General features: G+C 35.8%; 1 protein-coding gene across 1 annotated transcript in view; it reads right to left on the bottom strand.

The window, feature by feature from the left end:
• LOC142363111 (connector enhancer of kinase suppressor of ras 2-like) overlaps positions 1-17,026 on the bottom strand; it is a 212,282-nt gene that overhangs the window by 49,585 nt on the left and 145,671 nt on the right. Inside the window, exons 12-13 of the mRNA XM_075435506.1 lie at positions 12,504-12,589; positions 10,824-11,078 (exon numbers count right to left, since the gene is read on the bottom strand). Coding sequence (XP_075291621.1) covers positions 10,824-11,078; positions 12,504-12,589 — 341 coding nt within the window. The remainder of the gene's footprint in view (positions 1-10,823; positions 11,079-12,503; positions 12,590-17,026) is intronic.

Genomic DNA, 17,026 nt, shown 5'->3' with positions numbered 1-17,026 from the left:
TGACAAGAAGTAATGAAATGGTTCCCTTACACTTAAAGTGGGAAGTGCTACATACCTTGCTGAAACCAGGCAAAGGTAGGAGCTCCCCAATGAGTAATGGAGCACACAAATTATAACAGGCTTTCCTGAGTGCTATAAACAACTTGATCCTCCTCAGAGTGCACTGAAATCTAGTCTAAAGAACCTACAAAAGTGAAAACGTACCATCTAGAAACATTCATATTTTCTTGCAGCAGACTGTAAGAGCTAACGGCATACATCTACAGCAAAACATCTGTTTGAACAGCTTCAGTAAAATCCTGCATAATAAACATCAGATACCTGGTGCTGCTAATGCATTATTAAATATGAATGAACCAATCTGATCATCCCGGAAAATGCTATGGACAGCCTAGTAAAATCTTGTGTGGCTAACAGAGTAAAAGAACTTTGACAGACACACTACTCATGATACTGTTAAAAAAAAATAGATATCCATACTAGAAGGCTCACAGATTTTCTCATATCCTTCTGCTTTCTAGTGTTCTTAATTTTAGCTACTAAAGGTGGCAAAAATGGTCAGTTTAAGTGTATCCCATTCTATTTCTTAATTAATAGAGGCCTTTCTTTTCTAAAGCTGCTCCCAAACTAAAAGCAAAGTGCTTTCCAAGTCAGTGTTTATTCACTTGCTCTCCCAAATGGCACTCATCCCACACCCCCTTCCCTGACAAAGCTGAAGTAATCCTCCTCCCTCACACTATGCTGGCCATCTTGTTTTCATCACCTGCATTACAAATTTTCACTACCCCTACCAAACTAGCCCAGTTACTTATTTCCTTCCAAAAAAATGCACAAAGAAAACCTACAGCAGGGGTGATCACCTTGGACTGTGGTCCCGGGGTTTCCTTGTGATCAGATATATTCCATTAGTACAACTGTAAACAATTGTTTGGACATTGTGAACTCGCGCATATGAGAATGAAGAAGACATACTAGAGTGAAAAGCACTTCCGTTAATGCAACCTCTTTTCCTCGAGGTCTTTCTTTCAACACCACTAATTTTTTTGCATCAATGAGCACTAATTTTCAGAGATATTGAATAATTTAATCTAATTAACTAAAGAATAGTCTGTAGTAGGGAAATTTACAACGGCTCTGTAATAGTGGGGAAAAAAAATATGAGTTAACCATTAACTACTCAGATTACGTGAGTTGTAACTAATTATTAGTTCACTGCAATTTAGAAGAGAAAGAAAATATCTGTATAAACACAGAGAGGGATAAAATAGTTGATATGAGTACTTGACAGGTATTTGTTTTAAATATAATTACAATGCTAGTGATCAAACACATATCTATGACCTTAAAAGTTTTTAACAATACTTAATTTATTAGAAAAAAATCTCTGCTCCTGACCAACTTGTTAATGACATTCATATTATTACCAGTATTTAAGTATGGACACTAGAGTTTACTACAGATTTATGTACATACACGTGTATCTTTTATATATATATAAATATATATATATATAAAAATATAAAAATAGATGTGGATGGGCTGGAGAGAGTCCAGAGAAGGGCCACAAAGATGATCAGAGGACAGGGAAGCCTGCCATATGAGGAAAGGCTGAGAGAACTGGCTTTGTTCAGCCTTGAGAAAAGGCGGCTTAGGGGAGACCTTACCACCACGTTCCAGTATTTAAAGGGTGGCTACAAAGAAGATGGAAACTCCCGTTTTACCAAGGACTCACATGGAAAAGATGAGCAGTAATGGGTACAAGTTACTTCTAGGGAGATTCCGACTGGATACAAGAGGAAAATTTTTCAGAGTGAGAATGATCAGCCATTGGAATCATCTCCCCAGCAAAGAGGTGGATTCCTCAGCATTGGACACTTTTCAGATTCAGCTGGATAGGGTGCTGGGCCATCTTGTCTTAGCCGTGCTTTTGCCAAGAAAGGTTGGACCAGATGATCCTTGAGGTCCTTTCCAACCAGGTATTCCATGATTCTATGATGTATGACCTCTTATTTGACTGAATTTTTATCCCCAAAGATGCTATCACTGGAGTACCATCTAGTTGCTAGCTTGAAATATCAGCCTTATAAAAGGATTTCTAACAGTATATATGTAAAAAATCACACACTGGCATTTCTATACATGTGTACATATAGTTATGATTAATTTCCTTGTCTAACGGTAATTACATGCACAGGTACAATACTGATGATAATGACTTATGTGAGCTAGCATCTGATCTGCAATTCCAGCAGCCTTATATATCATTTTTTGGAGCAGTTGCTGCTCAACAGTGTTATGTTCCCGATATTTGGAATAAAAATTGCCTTATCCTAGTTCCCAAACTAAAATTTTACTTCATCCTCCTAAAAGGCCGCTTTCATGACTAGTAGACATGTGGGAGGCTCAGGAGGCACAAGTCTTGTCATGCTGTCACACACTATAAAGCACAAATTCTGTGAAATTCAGGTCACTGGCACCTATCAGCCTTCTTTTGAGTCAGCTTCGCATTTATGTAGCTCTAGGGATTTTAGTGGATCTACTTCTGACTTACACAAGTAGAAATGAAAGGACAATAAGGCCTATACAGTCTAACAGGCAGATCTGATTATCCACTCCCAAAGCAAATCCTGTAGAAACTCCTATTTATCCTGAAATTTCTACAAATAACTGTTAACCAAAAAATTGCTTCTTTGAATGAAGATTTCAGAATGAAAAGAAATATTCTCTCCCAAGAAGGAAAGAAGTCACATAAATCACAGAAAACAAAAGAACCCTGAGCTGCAGAGACAGTGTGAAAGCATTCACAAGTCATTGTTTATTGGCTGTTTACTAGTGGAAGAGACTAGAATAGTTGGTAATGAGACTAGAATAGTTTGATAATGAGAGTTACTAATCTCAATGGTCAAATGCAATATATTCATTCCATCTAGATACGTCATTTATTCAGATGCAAAAAAGATTCCTTTAACTTTATTATAAATACTGTTCTTCTATTCTTCTATACGCAAATATTAAATTCCCTACAAAAATTATTTCTTCTCCTGCTTCCTTAACTCAGATATTCCTTATCCTAAGCACTTCTTTACATTATGCTTGTTGAAAAGTGAAACAGTAGCCTTGTTGCCAGGGGCTTTACTTATCTCTAGCTCAGTGAGCTGGTGCTTAACCCATTGAATACACTTGCAAAATTATTACGCTTAGCTAAAAATGAAAGCAGCCTTTGAGGTTTTTCTTCTACTCCCTCTCATTGAGGGGAGAGATAAGAGAGACAGGAAATCATCTCATGCGAGCTACATCCATGTACAGTTCAGAGGTACTCAATTTTTATGCTGAAAAAACCAAGATGACAGGTCAGAAAATTAACTAAAGACAGAAGAAAAATATCCACCGAGAATTTTTAATTATGTGATACATTATGAACATTGTGTCAGCATATATTAGGTAACAGAGAAAGCGGCAAGATTTTTAACAGAATGGAAGTTCCATTTGTGGAAAAATGTTACATCCAAAAGAGAAGCTATCCCAGATTACACAGGATGTTAAAAGAAGTATTCTAAAAGAATATCTAAAGGAAGACTGCCCTGTGACTAACAAAATTTATCTCATGTAGTAAAGCAAAAAAAAGTTCAAAAGGATAAATCAAAACAATGGATAAACTGTACTTTATGTTGACCAAAGCCTACCTTTGTCCTCATCTATCCACTCTTTTAATTTAAAGGAAATCAAAGAAATTGAAGGGAAGTTTAATCTGAACATCAAAGGTGTAAGAGATAAACAATCAAAAATATCCACATACAACCCCCCCCCCCCAAAAAAAAACAAAACCAAGAAAAAGTCCTTCTTTTCTTCAAAACCTAAGAGTAAATACTGTATTCCAAAGAAATGGGAGGGGTTTTCTCTTCGTCAAAGACAACCAGCATATTAACTTCCAAATATATTTATGTTCTTCAAAACTCTTATTTTTTCTGGAACAGACACCAGATATGACTTTGTTTCAATAAACTAATGAGAACTGCTGAGTTTTATGGAACGAGCAGTCACTCCATGCTGTATACTAGCAGTCTTAGTTTTATAGAAGATGTATAGCAACTAAAGTGGACATTCACTTGAAGTATCCACTCAAGTTTAGAGAACAGAATTTGATTTTGTCACAAAAAAATGACAAGGTAGAATTTAATGCCATTTAATAAAAGGTACAGTGAAGTTTTACAGATTTCACATGAAAAACAATACAGTTCTTCCCGAGGAAAAAACTGTTCAGGGCCCTAATACAGTTGGAAATCCAATCGCATGAAATTATGCTGCTAGGTGGAGTGTGTTTCCGAACTGCAAGCTCCCACTGACACAAAGCACAAGCATTGTCTTGCTGAGAAGTGGAGAACAGCCGACATGCAGCCCAATATTCAGCAGTGATTTTGCTGCACAGGATTCCCCGGGAAAGGTAAGGGAAGTGGAAGAAGGGAGCGGCTGAAGCTGCAAAGATGTAGTGTAGAGCTCAAGAAGTTACACAGGTCAGGGAAAAAGCCAGTTTCTTCCCTACCCTTTTTCTCGCTCTCCCCATTCCTCTAGGTGCAGGCTCCCCGCGGCCCTGCCCTGCACAGGGCTGACCTCCCTTCCTGCCGTGCAATGCTTTCTGTCAGCCTCCCAAACCCCATCCTCCTTCTCCTGCTGGGGAAGGTAGGAAGCCTGCTGAGAAGGCGAAGAGGGAAAGGACGGGGACCAAGGCCTGAGCTAGTGAGCAGAGAAGACGACTCAGAGGAAAGTCTTCAGAGTATTACAGCTGGCTCCCTGCACGCTGGTCCTTTTGTCAGCAACAGTAGGAGATGATATTTGTGTTACAAGGAAGATGAGTTTGCATGCTTGCATTTGATGCTTTCTTCTGGATGATATATATTGCAATTATGGTACCAATAACATCAGTTGTAGCTAATATATATTAACAAATACTGAATCATATCAATCAAAATGGCTGTTAAATTTCTGTTTAAGACTACATAGAAAAAAATCAGAAGTAAAACACATTTTTTGGTAGCCTGAAGAAATAATAAAAACAAGCCACAAATTCATTTGCTAAAATAATACACTACAGTAAATCTTGGCTCTGTTGTGACTTTCTGGAGTCAAAGGACTCCAGAATGCTTTACAAACTGCAATTTACACATGAGGATACAGTAAGTTAATGAATGCTTCATTTGCCAAATTTGATTGGTAGTTTGTAGTGGTTTGTTTGAAGACTGCAAAATAACATAATTCAAATATGCTCTAATACAGCAAAATTACTTATGAAAACATTGTGTGTGTTTGGCTAAAGACAGCCTCATATTTGCTTTGCTGTAAAGCATCCTAATATAACTATCAGTTTAAAGAATTAAGAACAAACAAGGTAGTCTAAACATTTGGAAGCAAGCAATAACGCACAGCCTGTCTCAGGGCTGAATTGCTGAAGCAGGTATCGCAGGCCCCAGCAAAGACATCAGTCCTAACCACCGCCACGTGTTCAAGGCAAAATTCCAGGCCCTATCCTGAAATACTGCATGGCTGAAGCCCAAGATGGGTCCACCACAAATAATGGAGATGCTCGTATCTCAGCTGAACTTCACAACTGCCCTGTGGAGATGGACGGACGCACTATGCTTGGATCCAGATGCAGCATATTATTTCAGGAGTAAGCGTAACCATTTTTCTAAGTTCCTTCTGGACCTGAGAATGTACATCTGAAACGAATGTTGGTTTGTGCTGTGCAGATACATGAGCTAAATTTGGTCTAACTTAGAGACTCTATACACAGTTCTCACGTTGCGTTATAGTCAGAGTATGAAGGATACCAGAAGATCAGATTCACTGGTAATTTCACTTCCTTCATGCAGTAAAACTCTTTGGCAAAACTTTTCAGCATATCATAGAACTTACTTTATGGAATAAACTGCTCAGGACAAACTCAACAAAAATCCAACTGCCTTCTTGCTTCTCCTCACTGCACATAGGTGTTTTTTATAGAAATCAAGGATAACCATATCTTATTTCCCTTTATTTTCGCTTGTACTGGAAAATACCTTTTCCCTTTTGAACTGTTTATAGATTATGAAGACTGTAGTTTAGAGAATCATATCCGGACAGGACTGTAAAGAAATACATTATTGGACATTGCTACCGAAACATCCATCTTACAGGACTAGCTAGGTACTTACCAGCTCAAGCCTTCATGTACACAGTTATGGGACAGTACAAATGCAAAATAATCTTATCTTACAATTAATACAACTGGACAGAATCAGTCTGAATCTACAGAAGCTAGAAAGTCTTATATTAGCTTCTCTGAGCAGGCAGATTTCAGATAATCATTCTCATAGCAATTTCTCAGCATACCTGCAAGGTAGGGAAGGAATGTTTTCCATTTTACAGATACTTAGATAAAAAGCAAAGATAGAATTTATTCAGCAATTCAGAAAGGAAATAAGACTCCGAAAAAAGCAATTCTTATTCGTGACACTTTGCACAGTTTTGTTTCTTCCTTCAAAACCAGGAAGGAACAAATAAAATATGAGAACTTTTCCTACAAAACTGGCAATAAAAGACTGCTCCTTCAGTCATAAGGAGCTGAACACATGATTCTCCCAGACTATCTTAATTATTATACTTATCATAGTAGCACTTAGACTGCCTATCATCCAGAGAAGTGTCTAGAACATCTGGCACATTGCAGCATGCATACATTACAGAAAAAACAAATCTGCGTTGGTTTTGCACACATTTTAGTTCTCAGCATGTACCATTAAACTTTATGTCATTTGTCAAGCTGCCTTCTGCAGCTCCCAGAACAGTTAAATAGCATTTATACCACTCTGTGCTAAAAGGCACGCGTCACGAACTTCCTGTGATCAGCAGGAAGAAAATAAAAGGCAAGTGAAGCAAGTGCTGTGAAACACTGACTAACTACTACAATGCTTCAAATTATCTTTAATATAAAAAGTGACTACTGCTATAACATTCTCAATGACTACCCTAAGACAGCCATTTTTTCTGTTTTACTATGTAGAGAACATTGAAATGAAAGAATCTATCATAAAATTCATTAAAAACCACACAGAATTCTTCTACACACAGAATTCTAATTCACAAAAAATTTAGATGATTCAATAGTTTATAACCAAGTTTCTTAACACATGATACTACAAAACAAAATATCCGATTACTTTGTAGATAATAGGCCTACAATATTTATCGCCAAGTAAAACCAGATGAGAGATTATTATCTTATTTGAGAATTTAATGTAGTAACCAGTAAATCAAATTTCGGAGCTTCAGAAACTAGTGCAAATCTGAGGCAGCAAATGCACAAAGAACTCCAATATTCCTTTTAGACAGAAGCTGGTTTCCATAGTGCAAAATGTAACCGAGCAGCAGAAAATGTACGGTTCGCTAGAGTTTTTTAAAATCCTGAACATCAGTTTAAAGATGGACAGTATTTTCTGTTCAAGACTTCTGGCGCTTTGTTTTACAGGGAAAAATGCAAACCGAGAAATTTCTCATGTACATCTGGTCTGCTGTGCAGGAGTCCTGTTTGATAAGGTGATTTTCTTCAGAATGAGCTCTGGTAATACCAAATAGAAACCACTCAGATTTTAACTCTATTCTTGTAAGCCCAGAGTCTATTCCAGTAGTGTATTTCGGCAATGGTATAATGGATATACTTTTGTGATATTTACATAGTCTCAGTATTTAGGCTTAATCTGGTAAACAATGTCACCTCAGAAGTGAAGCATTAGTAAACATAGGAAGTCATGTTCTGAGAAATACTCTGTTTATTAATAATTAATTATAACAGCCTTGTTAATTGTAAATAACTCTTCCTCAGATTTTGTGACATGCATCACAGAATTGCTTATCAATTAAATTAGAGTTATAAATATATCCTGAAAGGGGCACTGTTTCTTGACAGTAATATTTTACCGCAACACAGCTTTATGCATCATTTTTGTATCCTGGGCATACTGCCAATATTGCATTACCTAAATATCCATTTTATATAGTAACTCTACATCCTCACAGGAACTTATGAAATCAGCCTAATTGTTTAATTTTAGGTTCCAAATCAACATTCTTTCCAAAGCATTAATCTAGTGGTGAATCTATGTAATTACCAATTTTGTAAAACTTGTGTCTGTGTCTTGTAATTTAAACTACTGTTAAGTTTGTTTTTTGTTTGTTTTTTTTTTTTTATATGTATTTATGTAAGTATGCTTAGAAAATAAAGCTAAGCGACTCTGTGTATCTCAATTTCTCCTGCCATCATGCCATACTTGTTTGCTTACAAGACACTGTCACCTTCCCTTTACTAAAGATGATTAAGATCCTGTTTAACATTGCCTTCATTTTCCAAAGCCTTTATCAGGGTTGAAAGTTTGATCTACACCCAAAAGCTGTTCTGGGCATGTGTGAAGTGTAGAGGAATTCATGGAAATTTGATTATAACAGATCTGCAGTTTTGACTTTCATACAAAAAACCCTGAAACAACTAAACCAGTTTTGTCATCTGATAGTGCTGCCTCCAGACAGCTGAGAAAAAAACAAACACAGACTAGAAGAGCAAGGAAAAGGAAATGTGACCTCAGACAAGTTCTTTTTTATTTTTTTATTTGATATGACAGTAGCAAAAGCTGTTTTATGGTAATTTGGTCAGGTGAAGTTTAGAAGTATCTTCTTTTGATTAACCTTTGTCATCTTGTAGAATGAATACTTGATAGAATAAAATCTCACTGTCCAAATTAGTAAATATATTAAAATGTTTATGAAAATCCCAGTAACACCTTTAAATATTAAGGAAATGAAATGATCTACTTAAAACCTATATTTCTATCTGGGAACACAACTATCTGCTATTTTTCTCTTCCTTTTTGGTGTCAAAGTTCCATTAAATGTTCTTTGACATTTAACATTTTCATGCTATCTTTCAGGATAGATATGCCAAACAATTTTTTGCTTTGCTTTTCAGAATTCTTTCAGTATTCAAAGTGGAAAGATGTTAATACAAATGATTCTGTACGGGCATGAACCCACAAAACCTGTGTCAGCAACTCTTGCATATTTGTCGACTCAGTTCCTCTTGTATATTTATAAGGCAGTTGACTAAGTGCCTGAGATATTCCGATTCCTATGACTATCTCCTGAAGGACCGCAAAGGTCTGTCTCTAATGGTGTTCAGAAGATTTATGGTGATAAAAGAATTTATACCACCCTGTCATTCCATGAATAATCATTTTACATGTGTCCTCCTTGGTAATTACTGCACATTAGAACAGAGTTTATGAAACAGGTACTGCACTGGCTTTTTCGGTAAGCCAGCCACCACATGCCATGTTATCTCCTCCTACATTACTGTCTTTTTTCCAGTTTCCTGCATTTCCTTCAGACCCTTTACAGTTGACATATTATGTCATTTGGTTCTTTTTTCACATCTATTCTGTTATGATACAATATCATATACTAATTTATCATGTCTATCTCAAATAGTTGCATTTTTTTTAATACAAAATGAAAGACACAGAATGAAGAACTACTCCTAGTCACTGTGACCTACAAACAGAAAAGAGTTGACAAAAATAATTTAAAGCTGCGAATTATAATACTGCAAACCTGTAAGATAAAATAATATTTCTATAATGTGCAACTGGTTGTTCTGTATAGCAGTTTGCAAATCACTCTATACAGAGAAACACAAAGCTCATATGGCAGTATGGAAATGGTGCAAAATAATATATCTTCAGTTCTGAAATCATGGTGAACATGCAGCACATTAATCTTCAAGAGAAATGCTATTTTTATTTTTGAAAGAGTATCCACTTCAGGACTATCAACTTCTGACTACTTTGTTGAGATTCATATGTTGGCCAACATCTGCCTCTTTATACTCTCCCCTGAAGTTATGACTTGTGTCAGTACTAGGCTTGAGGGGCAACAGATCTGACTCAATTTGGTGAATTCTTAACCAACTCCAAACATTAAATTCTGGTTTAACTGAATTAAACAGCAACTTTTGTATCATCTTTTCCGGGATATTTATTTTGCCTTGGAACTTTAAACAGAGGTTGCACTGATAGTGAAAAATAAATCATGTGACAAAAGGCCTGACTCTGGGAACTTAACCAACAACTAAGACCTTCCATCTTTTCCAAAAATGCTAACATAAAGTGGCATAGGAAAGGGAAACTTAAATTTCCTGAAGACAGAAGAAAAGTATCTGATTTTCAGACTACAAGTGTTGGTATCTTGCAGCAGCAAAGATGAATCACGGGCTATATTTCACCCCTGAGGTGAACCTTCTCAGACTTGATGCAAATACAGTCATCTCCCAAGATTTTGCTCAAAGAGAAACACCAAGTAGAAGCCGCAAATGCAAAAAAAGTCTGAAGAAACTTGCTAAAGGCCCTGCTTTTTCACTTATGTCTTTTTGGGAGGAAATTCACCATGATTAGAAAGTAAATACACCTTTGAAAGCTTCCATGCTGAATATAGGGAGGAAATACGCTTTTTTCAGTGAAAAACTGCCCTGAAGATACTAAGGTTTGAGAACAAAATACTCTGAAGCTACTAGTCTGTGTCATGAGAATGGAGCAGTTCACTGCCAAATGGTAGGACCACGCGTAAAATTTCAGAATGCCTCTATGAAAGGTAATATATGCATACAAAACTTGAGCAGTGAGCGTGTTTTATGTTTTAACATAAAGTAGAAGAATATGCCTTTATACCTGTATCAATCCTAAAGGGAAAACATTTCAGTCTTTTCCGTGTACTTTATGTAAGAAGACTTTTTGTTACGTACTTACGTGATAAAGTGGAACTGTATTGTTTTCTGCTAGCGAGAAATTCAAGACATCTTGCTGTCCAGGTTCAAGCCTAACATTAATAGTAGATGTCAACACAGATGAACTAACGGGGTAGTTTGGACTGCTTGTGTTCTTGCCCTTTTTTCTGGACCTACGACCTGTGTCCCTTTTGTTGTCTTTTTGTGTCAAAGGCTCTTCTTGGATAACCAATATCTTGTCATCACTCAGATACCGCAGGAGTGAATTCTCAGAGTCAGTTGTCGGAGGGAAAAAAAGAAAAAAGAAACATTAGTAAGAGGAAACAAACAGAGAAGCATTTTGGCTGTATCTGTATTGTAAGCTTGGTTAATTCCCCACTTGACCTGAGGCTCTTTCCTTAGAACAAGACAAACTTGTTTGTACCAAGGTTCCAATCAAGAGCAAACTAAGTAGCTGGCACAAAACCTAGGCACAGAAAAGATGATGGTGTATACCCAGGTCCCTACGTGAGAGAGAGCATGAAGCTAGTCCATGTCGTATGGCTTGTGTAACAAAGAGAATATAAATACAGCAAAAAGATTTCAGTGAAATGTCAAAGATCATCACCTGGTATTCTTAAGCTGGAAAGAGTCATGTGAACGTCAAATGAATTGTGAGGGCTTGCACTGGCCTCGGACATTTACTGACACTCCTTGCTGAGCTACAGCAAATTGTATCCAGCAGGGAGCATCTCTGGGACCACTCCAGAGACAAGGATTGTAATTTCAAGGAACCTGACAAACTGGAATAATGGTTTTAAGGACATGTGCAGTATACTTGGGCCCAATTTCAAAATGGGAACTGGCCAGGCAACAAGTCTGAGGAAAAGAATCTCTCTGTAACAGTGAAATACAAGCTAAACATAAATCAACAGTTTTGGAATAAATTAGAGAAGGCTTGTGCCTTAAATGAAATTTATTTTCCCTTGGAATGGAAGATTACTCGAAAAGGTAGGTTAAAAGTCCTGTATTAATTCTCAAGAGTATCATTCAATTTTGTCACATTATAAGTAGTCAAGTTGAACTCTTCTCAGCTACCCACACAGCGCCTAAAATATTCTGAAAAAAAGTGTTTATTTAAGAATCTGTAACAATTGGTATAACAATAAACATATTTGCATATTTGAAGAATATTCTTTTGAATGATATAATTGCTTTTTAGCAGAAGAAAAAAGGAACTTTGCTATCACCATGCTTTTTCCAAAGTTCATAAATCCCACTGGAATCAATAGAAATTTATATTATTAGGACTGCTGGTCTGAACACTAACAGAACAATTGCAGATTCTGATGTCAAATATTCACATACTAATCAAAATCTGTCTCAAAGGGCATTACCTTACCTCTGTAACAGCACTTCTTGTTTTCTAGAACCATAAAGATTAAGAGCTGATTGCTATTAACATATAGCTGAATCTCACAAGTCTTTTTTCCCTTGATGTTTATCTTTCTTTATAATAGATAGAGTAAATCCCTCCTACTAATACAAACATTTTAAGTTTCAGAAATAGAAACGCAAAAACCCAGGTACTAAACAGGTTCTTTTATATTCTCCATGGCACTCAAGAAAAATAGATTTGGTTCCTGTGATGATATCTTCATACTACTTCAGTAACAAAGGAAAAAACTCTTGGAGAATCACAGAGAAAAAAAAAATACTCACCTCTGCTTCCCCTCTTGTACATGTTTTGTTCTTTCGACTCCCCTATCCAACTGTACTCAGTAGGCATAGAAACAGGCCTTAAATCTCCTGGAAACAATTCAAGATAAATCAATATAATTTTTGAATACTAAAAATAGAATGAAAATTAGAGTAAGTAAGAAAAATAGATAAGTAATGCCCATAAATTACAGGCATGACCTGACCCTTCAGAGCAATCCGTTGTATCAGCACCTATAGATTATTAAAGCTATAGCATTCAGGATCAATTGAATACCATATGTTCTGGATTTTTCTCCTCATTATAACGATCTGCAGGAAAGTACCACTGACTTTGGTGAAATTACTTGTAAATGTAAAGCAGATTACAAATTTATTTTTAAACACTTTTCGGTAAAACCTCGCTCACTCATTAATTAGGTGTTCTGGAATAAAGAGAAAAGCAGTTTTTAAATGGGCTAATATGCTTTAGTAAAACTAGAAAAACTTAATACAGATACAACATTACATATCTATCAATTGAACAGTAAAACCTATCTGATCTGGAAATTTCAAAAGGTGAGTAATGGGGGGGATCTCATAGATTCAAGGAATGTTAATTTGAAATGCCTTAAAAAGAAAACATGGAGTGCAGTTTGGTAGCAACAACAACAACAAAGAAGATTCAGACATTAGGGTTCCAATTAAAATGATTTTATGGCACTATGGCTGTAAGATATTAATATGCATTAGTCATTCCCTACTATGGTATCAGTAGAACATTGATAGTAGGCCATTAAACAAGGAATACTACAAAACTGACTATAAATTCGTACTTTGGCCTTGTCAGTGTGCATTATTATCACAAGACACAGAAACACACCCTCTAGATTATGGGTTAAGTTCTGCCTGACCCATAAAGCCAAAGATTCCTTTTTCCATATCCCAGCTGACTAAATTGAGTTTGTTTCTTTAGCACTTCAACAAATTTTTTTAAAAGTAGTTTGCTACTGTTCTGTTTCTAGGATAATTCTAGAATTTAAACATGAAGAAGAGTTTCTTTTTCATTGCCAATTTCCCCAGGTTGATTAGAGTGGCAAAATATTTTCTCTGGATTATTTGTATGCTAATATAGTTTTTTATTCACCACTCTTCCAAAATACAACTTTTTAGCTACTAAAATGTTAGGAAGATTTAAGAACAAATAGGTATATAAGACAAATGTGCTTCTAGATAACATGATTTCCTGAAAATTGAAGGGGTAACATAGACCTAGAGTACTGAGATTTTCCCATATTACACCTTCACTCATTCCGTAAAGTTAGTGTATAACTAATTGTAACGAAAATATATGCAGTTTCCCTGTCTGCCTAACAGCTGAAGCTACCTTTAACTACATACGTATTATTTGACTCATAATCTCAAATTTGGCCTTAGAAGAACAATATTAATTAAGAAAAAACCCCAACAAATCAAACAAAAGGAAGAATCAGTAATATGGAAAAGAATAAGAAAAAAGTAAAGATTCTAAATTAAAAACCAAAAATATGAAAATAAGAATGCACACAACAAATGAAGATCAACATAAAACTTAGCAGTATTTCTGTAAAGGGATGAAAGGTCTGAAGCCCTGAAGAGATTTGTAACACAAATGCCAAACGCCACAGCACGATCAACATCAAAAATAGAAATTTAGGACAGGAAAGACACAAGCCAAAGAAAGGAACAAGTGATTTTTGCATACTGCTTATTTTACTTCCAAGTTCTTTCCCAAACAAATGTAACCTATAAACTGTTCTAATATTGCAACTTAGATATGTTTCTGAGGAACAGAAAATTATTGTGTACAAGTATACCAGTATAAATTGACAGAATTTTTTTTTATGATGGTTTTGCTTCTTTAACACGTAAACAGAAGAGATTTGATACACATTACCACAAGAACTCTAAATACCATAGCACGTTAGAGTCAGACTAATATTAGAGTATAACTCCTGGTAAAAAAAAAAAAATGCAGTGCAGGAATGATAAATACAAGCTTAATTTTCACAAATGGTTTGAGAAAATCGACTTATTTGCCTCCTTGGGTTTTGCATATATTATCAATAGTGAGGGTCCCATCTGCCTGAGTATCCTTCCACCTACCAGATGCAATGGAGACTGGTTCCTAATAGTCACTTTAATTCTAGCATGTCCATGGCAGGAATTTCTGAAGTGGTTTGTGTGAGCCCTAGCAATAATGAAAGTATTTGCTCAGCCATGAAAGACTTCAGAAGTTTTATTTTCCTTATTTTGCCCATGGCTATCTGGTTCCAGCATCAGATGTGTGTTTATTGGATCCACCATAAAACCTGTCTTTCCACCGAAATACAAATTGTCACTTTGATGGTTGAAATATACATCTTTAAATCAAAAAGTACAAACCATTCTATTAGAATAAAATTTGGGTCTGGAAGTCTGTTAATTGACAGATTAATTTAATCTGTACTTTAAAAAATTCTGCTTTAACAATTGTTTTTGAAACAAAGACACATTCCTGAGACTTTAAAATCACATTCCTTCTAGATTTTCAAAGTTACAGAAAATCAGAACTGTCCATCATAAACACAAGAAAAATCTTGCATATTCCTGGAATTGGGCACAGAGCCCAACGTTTTAAGTCATCATGCAGCATGAATTTATGAAAGCAAGCCAAATGCATCCATCTGGCTCCGATTTTAATCACAGTTAAGACCTATCTTTCACTCTGATTTTATTATAAAATGATGTCACTTATCAGGGAGCTAAAGACTGAGTATTACTAGTGTTCAGATAGAATCCTACTCTTCAGTGTTACAGCTCTTTCAGGCATCAAGTATATGGCTGTACAAGGTAGTAAGAATAGCCTACATATAGCAAAGATCTATTAAAATTTGCCTATTCCGAAAGAAGTAGTGTGTGTATATATATATATGGATCCTGTCCATTTTACAATTGATATTTTTCCATTTTTTAACATAAATTCAGCTGTAGTTAGCAGAATGCAAAAACAGGACAAAAGTTCTATTTATTTGATAAACATAAGCTATTATATTTATAAGATTTCTTTCAAAGTATTAGAATGACTAAAACAGAACAACACTTGGAAAGCTGGATGTCCTTTGTTGGGAAAGTCTAGCTCCAGTGAATTATCACTCTTCTGCTGCAATGAACTATCACCACAGCTTGACGGAACTCGAAGGATCCTCGCAGCGCACGTATTTTCAGACTTGCATTCTAGCCTCTCAGCTCTCGAAACAGCAAGTGCAATGACTTAACTGTCACTCATCAGCTGGTGTCAGCCAAAAGGTAATGCAGTTGAAACCTTAACCCAGGTAAGATATGTAACCTGTGCCATAGATATCTCACATATAATAAGAAAACCTCAGCAAACACTTACTGACAGAAGAAAATGCTCGTACATCTTCACTATCAAAATCTGCTTTGGCATCTGGAGCCCTCTGCTAACATTTATGGTGGCAAGAGCAACTCGGTCTGAGAACACGAAGAGAATGCTGCATTGTCTCTAAGTACTAGCAACTGAAAGAAGCACGGGAAAGTACATTTAATAACATCTATGGTATCAAATCCTGCACCAGAGACAAACCAGTTCTACGGCAGGCCAACAGAATCAGTGCCTGGAGTGCTTAAAGGGATTTTTTTTCCCCATCTGTGTTCCATTTCAGCTGTTATTGGATGCTCCACTACAACTGCCTTTCGTGTTATCTCCATTGAACTGCATCATGTTTTTATTACCTGTGTTCTTCAGACACATTTTTCTTTACTACTCTGAGGTTGTGAGAGGTTTTCCCTTCTATAGATATCAAAGATAAAAAAATTTAGGAACCTTTTTTAATAAAATGAGAGAAAGGAAAAACCCCTTAGTCTCATAGCAGATGAATGAAGTACTGATTGATGGCATCATATATATATATATATACACACACACATATATATTTATAAAGATAGAACCTACCCATACAGAATGCTATGATCAGAAGGAGTCATTGCTGTCCGAGACTCAGAAATAATGCCATTTTCAAAACAGATATAATTACAGTTTTTAAAATATTTTATCATAAATCTGTAAACTTTATAAAAATAACTTCCTGCTTTGAAAATAAAACTAATGTACATACATGGAGAATAAACTGCTGTATTTCAGTAGTGTTCTAAAATTCACCAAACACCGAGAAAATCAGCTTTAACAGATAAGCAAAACCTCCTTTCATCAATTCATTTTCAGCAGTACCTTTTATATAGATACATATACTCATATACAAGTACATATACATTTGTATACCTGTACAGGCATGAGGGTTTACATACATACAAAATTTCTACATAAAACCAGAGTTTATTAGTTTTTAACAGCATCTTATACTTTAAAGCAGTTCCCATTCTAAGATTTCAAAATGTATTCCTAGTACTAACAATGCATTGCAGGATACTACTCATGTAACTATGTCCATTTAATATAGCTCTGAATTTTGGAGGGCCTTACATCTTACAGACACTTTTATACTACAG

Source organism: Opisthocomus hoazin, chromosome 14 (assembly GCF_030867145.1).
Source record: "Opisthocomus hoazin isolate bOpiHoa1 chromosome 14, bOpiHoa1.hap1, whole genome shotgun sequence".
In the NCBI taxonomy this organism is placed as follows: Eukaryota; Metazoa; Chordata; class Aves; order Opisthocomiformes; family Opisthocomidae; genus Opisthocomus; species Opisthocomus hoazin.
This window is presented reverse-complemented; position numbering and strand designations above follow the sequence as displayed.